The sequence below is a fragment of the Balearica regulorum genome, chromosome 16, assembly GCF_011004875.1.
Source record: "Balearica regulorum gibbericeps isolate bBalReg1 chromosome 16, bBalReg1.pri, whole genome shotgun sequence".
Lineage (NCBI taxonomy): Eukaryota > Metazoa > Chordata > Aves > Gruiformes > Gruidae > Balearica > Balearica regulorum.
Window position 1 is genome coordinate 16,521,456 of NC_046199.1, and position 16,601 is coordinate 16,538,056.

The window sequence follows — 16,601 nt, forward strand, 5'->3', positions numbered from 1 at the left end:
GCTTTCCCATTTTAAAAGAGACAAACTTGTGCTTGTAGTATTTTAAGCACCTACTGCATAGGGTTTTTTTTTAACAATTAGAAATTATGCTTACAAAAAGGATAATAAAGATGCTCACATACCAAAAATTCTGCTATATGAACTTTAAGAACTACTTTTGGACATATCCCTTATACATTTGTCTACAAATAGTTCCATTAATTATTGGGGGATTTTTTTGAAATCATACATTTTGATGGTAGGTCAGTGCTGAGTTTATTGGAGTTTTGAGATGACAGACTCCTGCCACCAAAATAAGGAGGATTTTAGCTTATCAAGGCACATTGTACCTTGTATGTAGACACCTTTTAGACCTGATTTGGCTTAAAATAATAACCATCTCTCAGAACAAAACAAGTTTAGATATTTAACTGTGCCAGAACCATGAGGCTATCCCATAGACCTACACGTGGGAGACATTCTAATGCAGCAATTCAGAATAAATGCTGCAGCCCCATCCTATGACCCTAAAACTCTAACAGGAAGCTGTCTCCTGCTCAGTTCCTGTGCCAAATCCCAGTAAGCCATTTAAAAGAGAATACAACCAAACAAGCAAAAAGTAACCTCATGACATCAAGAGCGAGGAATGGAGGGGAAAATACTCCCTGCTGCCTGACCTTCTCCCGTCTGATAACACATCTCAGACCAGCTACACTATAAGCTCCTTGAATAAAGCAGCTTGTCTTCACTCGCAATGTCAATGTGTACCAGTATTTAGGCAGCAATACAATGTTAATACAGTTTTATTGCTTCTCTCAGAATTTCTAAGCAGAGTTCTACTATTATACTTCCCGGTGAACAGAGAAACTACTACAAGTTTTATAAGTTCAAGAAACAAATCAAGTCAAAACAAAAGGTAAGTTTCCAATAATAACAGTTTTGGCTTAGTTATGACCCTATGACCCTTGATTTTTCAGCCTATTTCCAAAGCGTCCAGCAGCATGTGAGGGCTGTATTTACAGGAAGACTTGTGTATCACTTCCGCAAGTCAAGGTAAAAAAAAAAAAAAATTAAACTTAAAAAAAAAAATTTTTAAAAGCCCCAGCATGTGAAGAACGAAATTCTGACAAGAACTACAAAGCCCATCTTTATCTAAGATGCATGGCAGATGTTTTCATATTTGCTCAGAATTTAATTGCTATCCTAAGTCAAGAAAGAGAACACTTCCTGTTTTTCCAAAGAAACCCACATTTTGCATTCTCCCTTGAGATCAGAACTGAGCCACTAGTTCTTTCCAGAATAACCATCGCCATATTGCACGGCCCAATTAGTTTTACACAGAACTCTGTTTATGCAAAAATAACAGATGCATTTCAGATGCTGTACTCCTAGAAGAACTTTGGACCTTAGTCCCTGCAGACTGACAAGAACGGTCTTTCCAGAAAGCCATTTCAATAGAAAAGATCCTTGAAAGTTTCTCTCTCATCAGCCTGACTTGATGCATTTACTTTTTTTGCCAGTTCTGATATCATTCTGGTTTTGGTCCATTTTAATTCAGCCTTATCACTGTTTTTCCACATAGTTCTCCAGATCCTTGAGGTATTAATTGTTTTCTATACAGCACAAAGACTCACAAACTGGTTTCCTGCTCGAAAATGTGCTACAAGAAATGCAGTTACAAATTCACTACAAAAAATCCTCCACCAAACACCACAGGCTTTAAGGTCACCTCTGTTTTCTTTGGCAGAGTTTGTGTACATCTGCTGCTAAACTGTTTCAACAAGGGAAAAGACCTTACATGTGATTTCTATCCACTGGAAGTGGATTTAGAATCAAAATCTTTCCCCAAGTCCATAGGGTCACCTTGCTCTGCATGACTGAAAAGGAGTCACCTTTTGAGTGTGACATACCACCCGTTGTTTAGCATTGGAAGGCTGGGTGTTAGAGAGTTACTGTTGCTGTTCCCCATTATGTTTCAGTCTCTCCTTGACATCACAATAAAGAAAAAAACCCATGAAAACATAGGTCAAGAATTTCAAACAAGTCTCTTTGGTTTCCAATTCTCAAAAGCTGAAACCCACCCAAAGCCAGATGTTTTGAACCAAGCCTCCCCCCAAAGCCAGATGTTCTGGCCGAACCAAGCCTTCACAACCTGCCTCAAAAGGTCTTGACTGATGACTCTCGCTACACAAAGCACTAACGCTTACTTTAAGACATGGCCTTCAATGTTTTCTTTGTCCTCTAAATTGCAAGAGATATAACTTCATATTTATAAACTCACGTAACTGTTTCCTTCACAAGAGACTATTATTGCTAGAGCCCACAGTAGGCGGTGTGGATGTTCTCTCATTTATTTTACTAAAATCTGCCTTTTCCACTACTAATTATAATTATACTATTCTTTTTTTTTTTTGTCATTGTATAATGCGAGGATTAGTCAAGTGTTTTTTTCCCTCCTCAGAAAGTAAAAGAAATCCATACCTTAATTAATATAATAAGATAATTACTATGCTTAAGTGATGAGGACTCAGATAGCTCTGTTGACAAGCTATTTATTTCTCTTTTCATTCAGTTCGTCTATGAGAACTTTTTAGAACTCTTCATGTCAGTTAACAAAATAATGCTGTACAACTGAGGATATGCAACTACCACAACAGGCAGAACGCTTAAGAAATGTATCTTTGTATTTGCACAAGGGAGCCCACATTTCTTTCTTTTTTTTTGTCTCTCACCTGCTCTTCATCTCCCAATCTCTGAAATGTTCTGAGCCCTCACAAAAGCATTTTCTATATGTTTTACAAATTTTCCGGGCTCAAACTTACATCTTATTAACATTTAACCTCAGTTTCTCTATACAAGTCAGAAATACAATTTTTTTGCTATCCAGCAAATGAGGACGGATGGCCCTAGAAGTTCTTAAAAGAACACCCTTCCTGCAGATGCTGTTATTTGCAGCGAGCAGTTTTCTTTCATAAACACACACAGAACTACAAGGTGTTGACTGAAACAGTCCTGTCAGCACTGTCTTGGCAATTTCCTATGATAGGCTTCACAGCACTACTGACCAGCTAGAGATTAACAATTAGTTATTTTTTTAATCACTGCATGCACTGTTTCAATTTGTTAGGCAGTTAGGAGAATGAGTAAAAATTTTCAACGCTTGACTCCTGTTCTTTGATTCCTAATTAGTAATTGTAGACTGGAGAATGACATTCTCAACTATCACATGCACAATTAAGTAGTTATTCCAAGTTTTCACTGTTAAACAATAACCGAGAAACACCTTTCTTTCAATTCCCATGGATAGTTGCACATTTTTATGAAAATAATCAGACATCTAAAAAAATATGGTTTGGTTTTGTTTTTGTTAAAAATCAATATGGTATTTCTACCTTCTGTTTTATCCACATGATATAGTCATTACACAGAGAAGATGAAACCCTATGGAATTTACTACGAAAACTTGTAATTTTTTTTCCACCATTTAAATTTCTAATACTGAGGAAACGTTGGGTCAATTTTACTGGCCCAAGCCATGAGCCCCCCTTTAATATCCTTAGCTAACACAGAACCAAATTCTTTGGCAGGTAACTCCTGCAGAATTCTTACAGCCTTCTGGGAGTCATTTCCTAATTTGCAAACAACATATACAGGAAAAGATGTTTGGCCGTTAGTTCTCTGTTTTTCTTCACAAATTCTTTTTCCTAAATATTCCAGATATTCTTCATCTTTTTCTTCTAATTTACTCAAAGGAATGTGGACAGCATGTACCAAGCGACAGATATCCACCTCTACCTGCGGACGAACGTCCAACAATACATGAGGAACTTGCTCATCCAACAGTTTTTTGTACTCCTCTACAGATACCCTGTCTTCACTAGACAGCAGGTGTAAAGTCCTACACTTGTCTGTCGCAGAAGAACCACAAAACGCCTCATAATCCTGAAGGCAGGTGACAGTTGGATTGTCACCGCAAACAGCACAGTCTGGTTTCTTTGGTCGTAACTTAATGTTGCGAAATCTGCCTTCGTGGGCATCAAACATCAGCATGAACCGACTGAAGGAGGGGCCCATTCCCGAAGCAATCTTCAGCACTTCCAAGGCCTGGATGCAGCCCACGATGCCCGGCACCACACCCAGCACGCCACCATCTGCGCAGTTAGTCACCGTCTCTGGTGGAGGGGGCTTGGGGAAGAGGCACCTGTAGCAGGGCCCTCCCTGGTAATTGTACGTGACCAGCTGCCCCTCCAGCCGGAGGGCGCTGCCAGACACCAGGGGCTTCCCAGCCAGGACGCAGGCGTCATTCACCAAGTACCTGGTGGGGACGTTGTCGGAGCAGTCGGCGACGACGTCGTACTGCTGCACCAGCTCCAGGGCAGTGCGGGGGTCCAGGGCGCCGCAGTAGGGCACGTACTGCACGCCGGAGTTCAGCAGCCGCAGGGCTGCCGCGGCAGACGCGGCCTTGGGGACCCCCCGGCGGGCCTCCCCGTGCAGCACCTGCCGGTGCAGGTTGCTGGTCTCCACCACGTCGTGGTCCACCAGGCCTAGGCGGCCGACGCCGGCCGCGGCCAGGTACTGGGCCAGGGGGCAGCCCAGGCCGCCGCAGCCCACCACGAGCACGGAGGAGCGGGCCAGGAGCAGCTGCCCCCGCACGCCCAGCTCGGGCAGCACCAGCTGCCGGCTGTACCGCAGGATGTCGGCGGGGCTCAGGGAGGCCTGGGCGGGCAGAGGGGGGAGCTCGCCGGGGAAGGCGGCACCGCTCCCCTCCGGGGCGGCACCGCTCCCCCCCGCCAGCACGGCGGCCAGCCGGTCGCGCAATCCGCGCAGCTCCTGCTCCCGCTGGCTGATCTCGGCGCTCAACCGCGCCGCCTCCGCGCCGCCCGCCATGGCTGAGGGGAAAGCGCGCGAGCCACACAGCGCGTCACTTCCGCTTCCGGCCGGCTGCTCCGACGGTTCCGGCCTCGCCGCGTGCGGCGATTGGCTGCGGCGCCTCCCCGCCGGTTCCGGTGCGTCAGCGCGCCAACATGGCGGCCGGCGGCGCCGACAAGTTCTCGGTGCTGCTGCCCACCTACAACGAGCGGGAGAACCTGCCCCTCGTCGTCTGGCTGCTGGCGCGCACCTTCCGGGAGAGGTACCGGCCGCGGCGGGCGGCGTCCCTGGGCGGGCTGGGGCCGAGCTCCATCCCCCCCCCCCCCCCCCCCCCCCCGCCGGGCCCGCTGGGCGGAAGGGAGCTGCGGGGAAAGGCGGCGAGCGAGCGCGGGCCGGGAGCGCCCCGGGGCGGGGCTGGCGGCTGGCCGAGGAGCGGCTGGGGGGAGGCGCTCCCGGTGCGAGGCTGCGGCGGTCCGAGCAGCTCTGTAGGGCTCCGGAGCGCGGCCGCCACGGCTGCGGCAGGACGCCGCCCCCCCCCGGGGCGGTCAGGCGCGCTTCCCGTGCCGCGGAACACGTAACGCTTTTAGCGAGCGAGGAGCGCGGCTCTTCCGGGGTTAATTAGGCAAACGCAATTACCGCGGTGCGGGTGGTGCCCGGCAGCCCCGGCCGTCCCGCCTTCGGCGCGGCTGTGCCCGGGCCCTGCGCCCTAGAGCCGGCCGGCACCGGGGGCGCGGCGGGGCCCGGAGCTCCGAGGCGAGCGGCGAGCGGCCCTGGCTGCAGCAAACCGCTTCGTCCTCTGCTCTTCGACGGCACCGTGGTGAAACTGGGGCTTCCGCTTCTTCACGTAACAACAATTGTCGTTTCAGTGGGAACAACTTTGAAATTATCATCATAGATGATGGAAGCCCGGATGGGACGCAGGAAATTGCTGAACAGTTGCAAACGATATATGGATCAGACAAAATAGTGAGTTGCATATTCTGTATTTCTTCTTTTCCATTTTTGTTGTACGGGAAAGTACTTGAAGTCCTTAGACAACTGGAATGGCGTGCCTGGATTCTGCACTTTCTTTACATCCTTAAACAAGTTATATAAGTTTTTGCACGCCACTCGAGACAAATATCAAATCGTGATATTCCTGCAGCTGCTCAGCAGCATTCTGAGTATGCGGAATCATGAATTAATGTTTGAAAAACGTTTTCAATGCTTTGCGCATGGCTGTGTGCTATTGAGCAATGACTGGTGGTTGTTAGTGTACTTTGTGCATGCCTGAGGGAAAGATGAGGTTTGGATAACGCTTAATTTCATTGTAACTGACTGTAGGAAGAGGGAAATTGGGCAGATGAAAGCGAGTCTGCTCTTGTCATTTATTTTTAATCTGTCTAGTTGCATTCCTTAATAACAGGGCTTTTTTTTTCCTATTTAATATATTATGGTATAACCATCAATTATATACAACAAGATACTGTCATTTTTTTAGTCTTTATGAGCCACTAAAACCACATTTTTGGCAATAAAAGTTTATCATGGAACAGTGTAACAACCCAATGTTCAGTTTGCACTGTAAGCAGTCAGACGCTTTCTTAATCTATTACTGTGTAAACGCAAGGTGTTAAAAAGTATTTGTGAATGAAGTACCACTGATAGAGATTGCTTTAACAACACTGTATATAGGAAGTTTTACAGTCTTTTTTCCTTTTTTTTTTCTTTGTTGATACCAGTAACAGAAGAGTTTAAAATAGTTACCCAACCTTTGCTCACTGCTTAAGAGTTTCATTTCGAAGGTTAATCTGTGGGCCTACCCCTGCAGCAGTGCTAAGCCAAGCACACTTGAGTCATGTTTCTATTCAGTACTAAAGCACTTTGGGAAGCTTGCTAGAACATTTGCTGTTAGTGTTTGTCACTCCTTAAAAGTAATGGTGCTGGGGAAATAGTGTTCAGATTTATAACTTTCTTTTGGATAGTGGAATTTGAGGAAATCCTTTTGTTACTAAGATGGTGCTTTTAATTTTGTTTTCTTTTTTTACTGCAGATCTACTAAGAAAAGCTTAAAAGGAGTTTGTTTTTAAATATGCCCTGATCAAATATCTGTTTAATATAATGGTTTGTTTTTCCTGTATTTTCACAGATAAATATATTTTTATATGTTATCTCGATTTCTAAAAATGAAAAGTACACTTTAAAATATTTTTATACCCTGAAAATGTGTCACTAAAATTAATTAAAAACTGTACTTCAAGTAATATATGTATATTTTAATATATCCTGCAGCTTCTAAGACCCAGAGCAAGAAAGTTGGGCCTTGGTAAGTCCTTATTAACTCTGGTTAGTGGGGGGGGGGGGTGGGGGTGGTGAAATCTTCTGTGTTCTTTGATTGATTTTAGTGTATAAAGTTCCAGAAAAAAAATCACAGTAAAGCCCAAAAGCAGAAATACACATTTTCATCAAGTTTTTTGTAAGTGAACAAGCTTAAAAACCACACACACAAAAAAATCACAGAGTATTATTTATAACAAGTTCCCCACAACCTCCAACCTGAAAACTGTGGTCACTGTGATTCTGTACAAGCATGTTTTCCTGTTAACATCATGCTGCTTCTCTCCCCCCATGCTGCATTCACTGAGTACACAGCGAGGAGTCGAGGTTGAGGAAAAATGTACCATTTTACAAGAGTAGCTGCTGGTTTTGTGTGGAACCTACTGACCCAGAAGGGACAGCAGAGCTTTCTGTGCAATCTGCCTGTGTGCAGGATGCTCCAGAAATTGGACCTTAGTTCGGGCAATCTCCAGAGAAGGCTGGATGTTTTCCTGACATGTATTTGGACAGTGAAATTCATGTTTCAGTGTGAATTATGACTCTAACAATACATATCTGACAAATGCCCAGCACTGATTGCTAAGTATTGTCTCACCTATTAACTAACGTGAATTGAAGGCTTTGAAGTACATTGCAAGTGTTACTCGCGTTGCAGAAATCTCACTCATTTGGGAGCCAATCTCATACCGCTGAGATTGATCATTAAACTTTGCATGGAATGGTGCAGGACTGCAATTTTATCGCTCTGATGCCATGTTTCACAGAATATGTAAATCAAGTTTGTCATTATTTGCTTTAGAAAAAAAGCAGATCCCTAGGAAGTCATAAATGACATATAAAACTTGTAGTATGGAAAGATATTTCCATCTGTTAAGATTCATGTTGTATCCTTATCTCTCCTCTCTTATAATAGGAATGGAGAAAATGATAAAATGCAATACCTTGTTTGATTTCATTGTTAATCAGTATCTGCCTTTCTTGCTAAATGTCTTGGCAACCACCACTTCCATGTGCCGGTAAAACATTTGTCGTGTCTTGTGTACCAAGTACTGCAGCTAACTGATCTCTCCAGTCCACTGAACAAAAATAAAATTCTAATTTTGACATTGAATTGTTTATTTAAATCACCTTTCTATACTTTTTTCTAATCTCATTTATCTAACAAACCCCAAAAAGCCTACATATCTTTGTTTTCTGCCTTTTCACCCCTTTGTCCTAATTCGACCAGTATTATGGACTAAAACTGGCCAATTTTAATTTTTTCATGTACCATATCTACTAGTCATGCACAGTACACAAATCTGTGATGCTCCTTCTGTGTAACTTTGCAAGCAACGTGGAGAAGAAAGGAAAGACAGGTTGTTCCTTAACAGGAGCTCAGTTTCCTCTGAGAGTGCCTGCTAAGGGCATCAGTTGAGAGTGTTTTGTTTTCAGTTTTATCTATTCCTTCTGAAGCTAACACAAAGACTCAGGAGTAATTTGGATCAGTGAGAAGTATGTGCCAGTTTTTAATTGCTGTTGCGCAGCTGTGCTGTCCTTGGAAGCAGTGCTGTCTTTGAATGACATGACTCGGATCAGAAATTTGCATTGTTGAGGAAAACTGTAATGGCAAGACTTGTTCCAGCTCTAATCAAGATAGCTTGTTCATACAGCATGGATAAAATGCAACAAAATCTGAAGTAAGAAAAAAAGACTCTACCTTCAGATTAGGTATCAGAATATAATTCACGGTGTCAGGGAGAACAACCCAAGATCTATATACTACTAATAGTAAATCCTGAGTCTAGAAAGCAAGGGTTTTTTTAACTCTCAGTGATTATTTTGTTGCCTGTGTCATATTTCCAGTTTTCTGTGGCTCATAAGTGCCTGTGGCGCTTCTGGAAATGTTATTTCAAATAGTGCCCCACTTCTCAAGTCATGTTTCTCTGTGCATTTATTTCCAGTGCAGTAGGGTTTGCCAAGGTTTATATTTATAAAACCTAGTGCTGAAATTGTTGGGAGAAGGAAAAATAACTTTAATCTTTGACTACTGATACATTTTAAAATAAATTTTAGGAGGTTTTAGTTGATCCTTTTCTAGTATAACTTAGAGATACTTTTTTTTTTTAGAAAGTAAGTTAAGAATGTGGCCAGAAGATTGCAGATGTTAAAATAGTGAGGGAAATTATTTCTGTAATGTTTTCATCAGGTACTGCTTATATTCATGGAATGAAGCACGCCACTGGGAATTTTATTGTTATTATGGATGCTGACCTCTCTCACCATGTAAGTCTCTATTTTACGTACGGTTGTTTTAATCTGTTACAATTACATTTTCTTTTTTTTTTTTTTTTTTTTTTTACCCCCACTCCTTTTCTGATCTGTTCTCCTTCCATTTCAGCCAAAATTTATTCCAGAGTTTATCAGGTAGGTGCCGATTGTAGTATGAGAGAATGACTTATGAACATCTATTGTTTCGTAGTAATATTTGAACACTTTATATTCTTGTATAGCTGTCTAGCTGTAGTAAGAAAATTGGCAAGGCAAGAATACAAATAAAAGTGATTTGACCTCATTAGATTTGTCCCAGAATAATCCAGAAAAATAATTAGTTCCTAACTAGAGCAAAAATCCCCAAGTTTAAAGTAACAGAGAGCACGTGTGGCTGAGTACTTCTCTTCCTTGTAATGGCTGTTCAGCTTTGAAAAGCATATATATAAATGTTATTTCATTGTGTGTGCATGTAGGGATATCGATCAGTTACTGGCGAAATACTTTTGTCTGCCTTTTGTCTACCTCTTGCCTTCCTCTCCCTGTAAGAATTCAGTGTTTGAGAAATGGTCAGCAGGCTAAGGCCAGCAGTCTGCGTAATTTTCAACGTTCTTGCTAGGTAGGACCAGAGACCTAAAATTTTGATCAGGTTCTGCAGCAGTCAGGCATGCTATGGACTAAGGATAGTTCCAGACTTTTTTTCCCTTACTATGGGTTTGTGTAATTTAAATATTGAAATCTGTATTTAAAATCATTCTGCCTTTTTGTACTAGAGAAGGGCTTTAAAAATGCATGTTGGTCTTTATAAATTATTTATGAAGTCATCTATGAAATTCTATGACATAACTGGTAAAAGATAATTGTAAGATTCCCTGAAATAGCTCTTTGTAAGAGAACAATTAACAGGTTTTTAAATGCATAATGCTTATAACCACTGTAACTATTGCTTTCCTCTCTTCTCTAGTATTTGTTCAAAGGTCTGTAAAATACAGATTTTATACTAAAAGAGTCATTTTGCTTATTTTGAAATTTGTCCTACCTTCATACAAATATTCCTCTTGTTTTTCTGATAAAACCAATTGCTTACAGAAAGCAGAAAGAAGGCAATTTTGATATTGTATCTGGAACAAGATATAAAGGAAATGGAGGAGTATATGGCTGGGATTTGAAAAGAAAATTAATCAGGTTAGTATTTTTCTAGATATTTACACATAAATTTGTTATTTAGAAATAATAATTCCGAGTACTCAATCTGTGTGAGCTGAACCGAGTCTTTAGTCAATACTACCGCGTACTGCAAAATCATGTTAAATAAGAGAAGCACGCATGACTTGCAAATTCTGCGGTTAAAACCCACCAAGACAGACTGTAATGATATGAGTAGGCTTGAGAAATGGACCAGTGGACAAATCTGCACAGCATCAGGTTGAGACCGGCTTTCAGCCTCATCTCCAAAGAATGAGCTGAGACTATGATGCTTTTGTCAAGTTTAAAAGACATGTTTAATTAGCTTTAATAGCTGTAATGGTCCTTCCTCTAAACACTTGCTAGACACCTCTGTTGACACTCTGATTTGTCATGAGTTCAGAATTATCTGGCACAATCAATGTCAATCAATCATTACTTAGACCTTACTGGAAAGCAGTTACAGTGAACACTGGGGAGGTTTCACCCACAAGCAAAGAGGAAAACTCTGTCAAGGTCCTACACACGATTATGCTGGCGTCTCAGGGACTTATAGGATTGAGGACGTAATCGACAAGTTTCTGCGCAGTCGTTCTCTCTCCCCCCTGATTTAAGAGAATAGGTGTAAGTTAATGCTGATTTGTGTGTTACTGTAGAGAATTAGGAGCAGAAGTTGTGTTACCAGTCTGATCTGGAGATGGTATCACAGGGACTGTATTTGGATTTCTCCTGGTTTTTAATGGCTGGAATAAGTGCTCATCTACTTGTAGCTCTAAATAAAATACACACCCCAAAAGAGGAAGAGAGCTAAATGGACATTACAGAGAAATCATTTTACATCATACTGGACAAGGTGAAGGACTTGCACATGTTATCAGTGTGTAAGACAGCCCTCAGCAAGATAGTCACCACTGGTTTTTCGGTCTCACAATGTTTTTCATCAGTGGAGCTTACGAAAGAAGCGTGAGCCAAAACTGAACCTTGATTTTCTAAATCCAAGCCTTGCATTTGTCCAGGAAGCATTTTTATTCTCCACTTACAGTGAATGTTAGAAGAAAAATGTTGTTTTGGCTGTTGTAAAATCTAATTCTTATGTATTGTATTAGTTTGTAGTTCTGACGGTTAGTTCTGACATTAGTACTGACAGTTCTACCATAAAGAACCAGATTGTAAACCTAATTTCTAAAAATCATGGTTTTCTCCTTCATAGAGAAATTCAATAATCTACTAATCATCTACATTTGAAAAACAAAACGTTGGGTTTTAAGATTGTATGATTTATTAGTCAAATCTAGCAGTGAAAACATATTAGAAATACAGTTGTTTCATAATTAAGCAATAAAAGGTTGTGGGGGGTTTTTGCTAGTAGGATATTTACTTATTTTCTAGAAATTCTGCGTGATCTTTCAGAATTGTGTACTGAGCAATTTTGACATTCGTGTTTTCTTTCACAGTCGTGGTGCCAATTTTATAACTCAGGTTTTGCTGAGACCAGGTGCATCAGACTTAACAGGGAGTTTCAGGTATGAGTCTGGTTTGCAATTCATAACATTTATTTGAAATTAAGAAACTGCTGAACAAGGAACTGGAGTGAGAACAGACCTTTTTCATTGGGGACTATGAAATCTGTTTGGAAAGGCTGTAAGAAATAGGAGACCAGATTGCTCTTTGTTGCTCTTATGATTTTGTTAAAGATTTTTTTTTTAAATAGTAATTATACGAGTGAGTGATTACAGTTAAGATTCCTACACACTATCTTGATTTCTGAAGTTCAGAAATTGTGCTTCAAGTTTCATTTTCTTTGTAATCGTTTACAGGTTATACAGAAAAGAAGTCTTACAGAAACTAATGGAAAAATGCGTTTCTAAAGGATACGTCTTCCAGATGGAGATGATTGTTCGGGCTAGACAGTTAGGATATACTATTGGAGAGGTATAGTAAAAGTTTTGATAAGTATATTTTGCTTTTATTTAAATATAGGTACAGATTACTGGGACCATATGAAATTTTGTGTGCTTCCAAGAAGCAGCAAAATTTTCAAATGGATATAAAGAAATTACATGTGCAGAACTCTATTTTTCCAACTTTTCCAGGTGAATACCAGTTCTGAAATTCCAGTTACTTATTCCCCTGGGTGACAGGCTTCTCAGATCCTTCCCTCTTCGTGTTGCCATTTTCTTCAGCTGCATACAATTTTACAGGGTTCTTCAAAGGAGGGAAACAAGTCAAAATATACCCTGAAGCCTCTCTGAGCCTTTTCTTTCCTCCTTCATATTGTACAGACATCTCTAGTTAGGTCTCTTCAAATAATTTTTTATTCTATTCCAGATTTATTCTGTTCTCTCTGTCATTTATTGCCTTGTTGTTTTCCAACTTTCCAGCTATCACAACTTTTCACTTCTAAGCTCTTTGAGTGTGCTGTCTACAGTCACTGAAAAAGAACCCCAAACAATTGTTAGATCCTGTATTTCCAGCAGTCTGATTGCTGCCTTTTATATTTCATTGAATTGCTCTTGCTGGTGTTTTTAAAGATGATTCATTGGAATGCTCTCTGCAGCCAAATCTCAGAACCAGTTCTTAATCATCATTTCCATGACTGTGAATTGTCAGAGAATTCCGTTGCTGGTACTTGTTTCTCTCTCTCTCTCTAAACCTTACATATTGCATTTCTCTGTCAACATCAGGTAGAGTATTTCCACGCAATGAAGCAGGTTTTCTTCTCCCACCCTTCTTGCTTATGGAACCACATCCTGTCTGTAGCTGGCGTTTGACCCTAATTTCTTTGGTCTTCACCTCCAGCTGCATTCACATATTGCTTTCTAATATTGCTGAATTAAATCCTCACCTCTCTATACATCTAGATACTGAAACCTAGGGTGAGATGAGGGTTAATTTGCTATACATTTTTAAAACAGTAAAATACACTTCTCTGGCTTTAAAAAAAACGCAGTCTTGGGTTGCTTGTACTTCTTCAGACTACTGCTGCAAAGACCTTTTTTCTGTCTGTTGTTTGATCCCACCACTTCTCTATTTACATGCCTCTAGTGGTGGTAGAGCATGAAATCTAAGATACTTGTCTTCCAGTTCAAAGCCTGACAGACAGTCCTCGCTAGGCCTGACGTCTGCCAGTCGGTGTCGAGACGTGGGCTCTGTTCTGCAATGGGTCAGTTAGGCCATCCTCCACAATCCACCCGTTACAGGCTCCAGCAAGCAGCATCTTCCCTCCCCCTTTGGATTCTCACATGTAGGAAGAGTTCTCTCCAACATCTGAAAAGTTGCTTCATTATTCTGCTTCAGCCTTGTCTTTAGGATTTCTGTTGGGATATCTGTAACAAACTTGACAGTGTTCAGATTGCTGACACAGACACATAAATAAGACTATTGTATTTTTACTGTTCTGTGTATCATCTCTGTCTTGTTACTCCTGGGGCAGGACAATTTTTCATTACATTTCAAGTCCATCGATACAGTGTTTCCTGATCAATACTTACGATCTTTATATATTTTGCAATTATCCAAAATAGTAATACCAAAATTCCAGAAGAGATGATGCTTGCATGTCTAATTCCTGGTTTGTGGGTGCTGCAACTCTACAGGCAGAATAAGAGTTTTTATGCAGTTGCAAAATGTAGAAATGCTTGCGAGGGTAAAATATTTCTTAAGCAAAGTTGAAAATGAAGATTGAGGCTTGCTGGTCTAAAAGGGACAAATGGATGATGAGATAAACTGACACAGGCTATTCTGGAATAGTCTCGTATGCACCTCTGAGTCACTCTGCTGTACTTCTTTACCATACGTGAAATGTAGCACAGCGCATGGAATACACCCTTTTGAAAATGCTTCCTTTAAGACTAATGATAGAACTTCTTATGCAAGAAAGGCAAAGTCCAGCAACACCACAGATGGTCAATTCTTACACTAAAGGGAAAGACTGGGTACCTTTTATTAGATGAGAAATTAACCATTCTTTCATCACTGGTCTGGAAATGTCACTTCTGACATCCTGCACTGAGCACATACTCAGTGATTTCTGTCCATGCCCCGTAGGTCAGCTGTCTGTAGTTGCCAGGATGCTTACTGGGATCATCAAAGGGACCCTGCTGAGAAAGCCAGAGTCATTGTTGGGTCTATCTGCATGCCAGTTTAGGCATCTTCCTTACGGTTGTCTTGCCCTGGGTGCTCTTCTACCGTGGTCTGATCCGCTAGAATTGCGAGAAATCCTCAGTCCTGGCACAGATGCAAGGGTGTGGTGATTTCTGTGTTCCACTTGCCAGATGATTTCTGGTTGAAACTGCCAGCAGAACACTAAGCCAATTTTTTTAATGACTTTTGCAAATGTAATTCTTTATTGTAGCCCCTGAAGTATTTCAATTTTGCACACAAACATATATGGAAAGTCTTGAATATTCTAATATAATGTTGGCAGAATGTCCTGTCATATGTCATTTGTACGTGGTCAGATTACTGAAAAGCAGTATGTTCTACCATTTTATAAGTAGTGAGTTATCTGGACAGTATGATCACTTACGTAAGAAAACCAAAAGTAGTAGTTTAAATGTCCTTTAGTCCTGTAAATATTCTATAAAGTAGTCAAAGACAAAGACAGGTATTGTTTGTAAAATCTGCACTAACAGCCACATTCAAGTGTCATCTTCTAGCCAGATGTGAGGTTGAGGAGAACACTGTTTCATGGTGGCGGGAGCTTTTTGCCTTCCTGACTCAAAGGTGTTGAATTTAGATAACAAGGAAAGCGGTGAAGGTTCATTTTAAGCCCCCAGGCTTTTAGTGCACTTCAGCTATTAAGTTTGTTCTGACTGGTGTATCATCCAGCCACTGAGTAATGTCTTTGGATCATCTTTAAAGGTGATAAACCAAATAATTTCATGCTCCTCAGCAATGGGGCATCATTAAAGCCCCTGGTAAGAACAACTGACATAAAGGAAGCCAATCTGGTGCTTGCCTTCTTCCCATGTCTAAACATGCTGTAATTCAAAGGCCATTCTTTTGTTTATGGAATATCTGATTATTTAGGTTTTGAATCTTAAAAATAGTTTTGCTTGTTTCAACAGGTTCCTATTTCATTTGTGGACCGTGTCTATGGAGAATCTAAACTGGGAGGCAATGAAATAGTCTCCTTTTTAAAGGGACTTTTGACCTTGTTTGCTACAACATGATAGTTTATCCTAAATTAACTTTTTTAGAAAAACATTTTCTGACATCTGTGTGGTTTTTAGTATGTAATAGCAGAAACTTGATAATTTGCGGTGACCAGAAGACCTGCTATAAACTAACAATGAAACAAACCATCAATAATAAACTAAATATATTGTATCCCAAAATGCTCCTTTCAAAATAAATTAACTGTATGGTAAACTAAAAACTAATAAAGGCTAATGCTCTATTCTATTTTTGTAAAGATAGTGAAGTCTTAATAAAGAACACAAAGCTAAATGATCTTTTGCATTTAGAAATGAATCATTATTCAGCAGAAGCTAAAGATGATTTCAAAATTAAGACAAGCAAGGACATAAAAAAATTACGGAATTTCTTATCTCTGTTCTGTGCTTTGCATATAGTATTTTAAATATATACTAATTAGTTCCCTTTCTTTCCTCAGCACATACATACATGTATCTTAAAGCAGATACATAGAACGGTTTCTACAGAACTGATAATAGCTTGTGTAGGTTAAGAGGAAATACAGATGAGTACAGTAATTTGTTCTTTGTAAAATTGTTCCTACACTGGAAAGGAGGAATATTCTTTGGGTAAAAAAAAAAAAGAATCATATGTGTGGAATAATTTTGTATCCTGTGTGTTCAGAAGCAGGTGATTCCCTTTTCCTATTTTCTTTAGAAACTAAACATTTTTAGCATCTCTATAGGAGTACGACATCTCACCCAACCTGAAGGTGACAAAAGACCCAGTTCACCTCACTGAAGACACTTGAGAAATTTGTTACGTCAGATAACAGTTTGCAGTGTAAAATCTGTATTTGTTCC

At 40.7% G+C, this 16,601-nt stretch overlaps 2 protein-coding genes across 3 annotated transcripts; one reads left to right on the forward strand and one right to left on the reverse strand.

Moving 5' to 3' along the window:
* Positions 1-2,515: 2,515 nt before the first annotated feature.
* MOCS3 (molybdenum cofactor synthesis 3) lies at positions 2,516-4,935 on the reverse strand. The gene has a single exon (XM_010305762.2). It carries the CDS (start codon positions 4,864-4,866, stop codon positions 3,472-3,474), a length of 1,395 nt encoding a protein of 464 aa, XP_010304064.2. The 5' UTR covers positions 4,867-4,935; the 3' UTR covers positions 2,516-3,471.
* Positions 4,936-4,959: 24 nt separating this feature from the next.
* On the forward strand, positions 4,960-16,053 carry DPM1 (dolichyl-phosphate mannosyltransferase subunit 1, catalytic). 2 transcript variants are annotated; one of them, XM_075769088.1, is made up of 9 exons: positions 4,961-5,110; positions 5,715-5,814; positions 7,120-7,153; positions 9,353-9,429; positions 9,545-9,570; positions 10,504-10,599; positions 12,054-12,122; positions 12,417-12,531; positions 15,669-16,053. In XM_075769088.1, exons 1-9 carry the CDS (start codon positions 5,004-5,006, stop codon positions 15,771-15,773), a joined length of 729 nt encoding a protein of 242 aa, XP_075625203.1. In that variant the 5' UTR covers positions 4,961-5,003; the 3' UTR covers positions 15,774-16,053. The 2 variants fall into 2 exon arrangements, with proteins under 2 accessions (XP_075625204.1, XP_075625203.1); XM_075769089.1 differs by lacking the exon at positions 12,054-12,122 and having other exon boundaries at positions 4,960-5,110; positions 15,669-16,005.
* The last annotated feature ends 548 nt before the right edge of the window (positions 16,054-16,601 follow it).

Excerpts from the sequence above, each read along its gene's own strand:
- DPM1 (XM_075769088.1), top strand. The coding sequence starts at position 5,004 with ATGGCGGCCGGCGGCGCCGACAAGTTCTCGGTGCTGCTGCCCACCTAC. Across the intron at positions 5,815-7,119 it reads TATATGGATCAGACAAAATA|CTTCTAAGACCCAGAGCAAG; the intron begins GTGAGTTGCATA and ends TATATCCTGCAG. Across the intron at positions 10,600-12,053 it reads TTGAAAAGAAAATTAATCAG|TCGTGGTGCCAATTTTATAA; the intron begins GTTAGTATTTTT and ends TTTCTTTCACAG.
- MOCS3 (XM_010305762.2), bottom strand. The coding sequence starts at position 4,866 with ATGGCGGGCGGCGCGGAGGCGGCGCGGTTGAGCGCCGAGATCAGCCAG.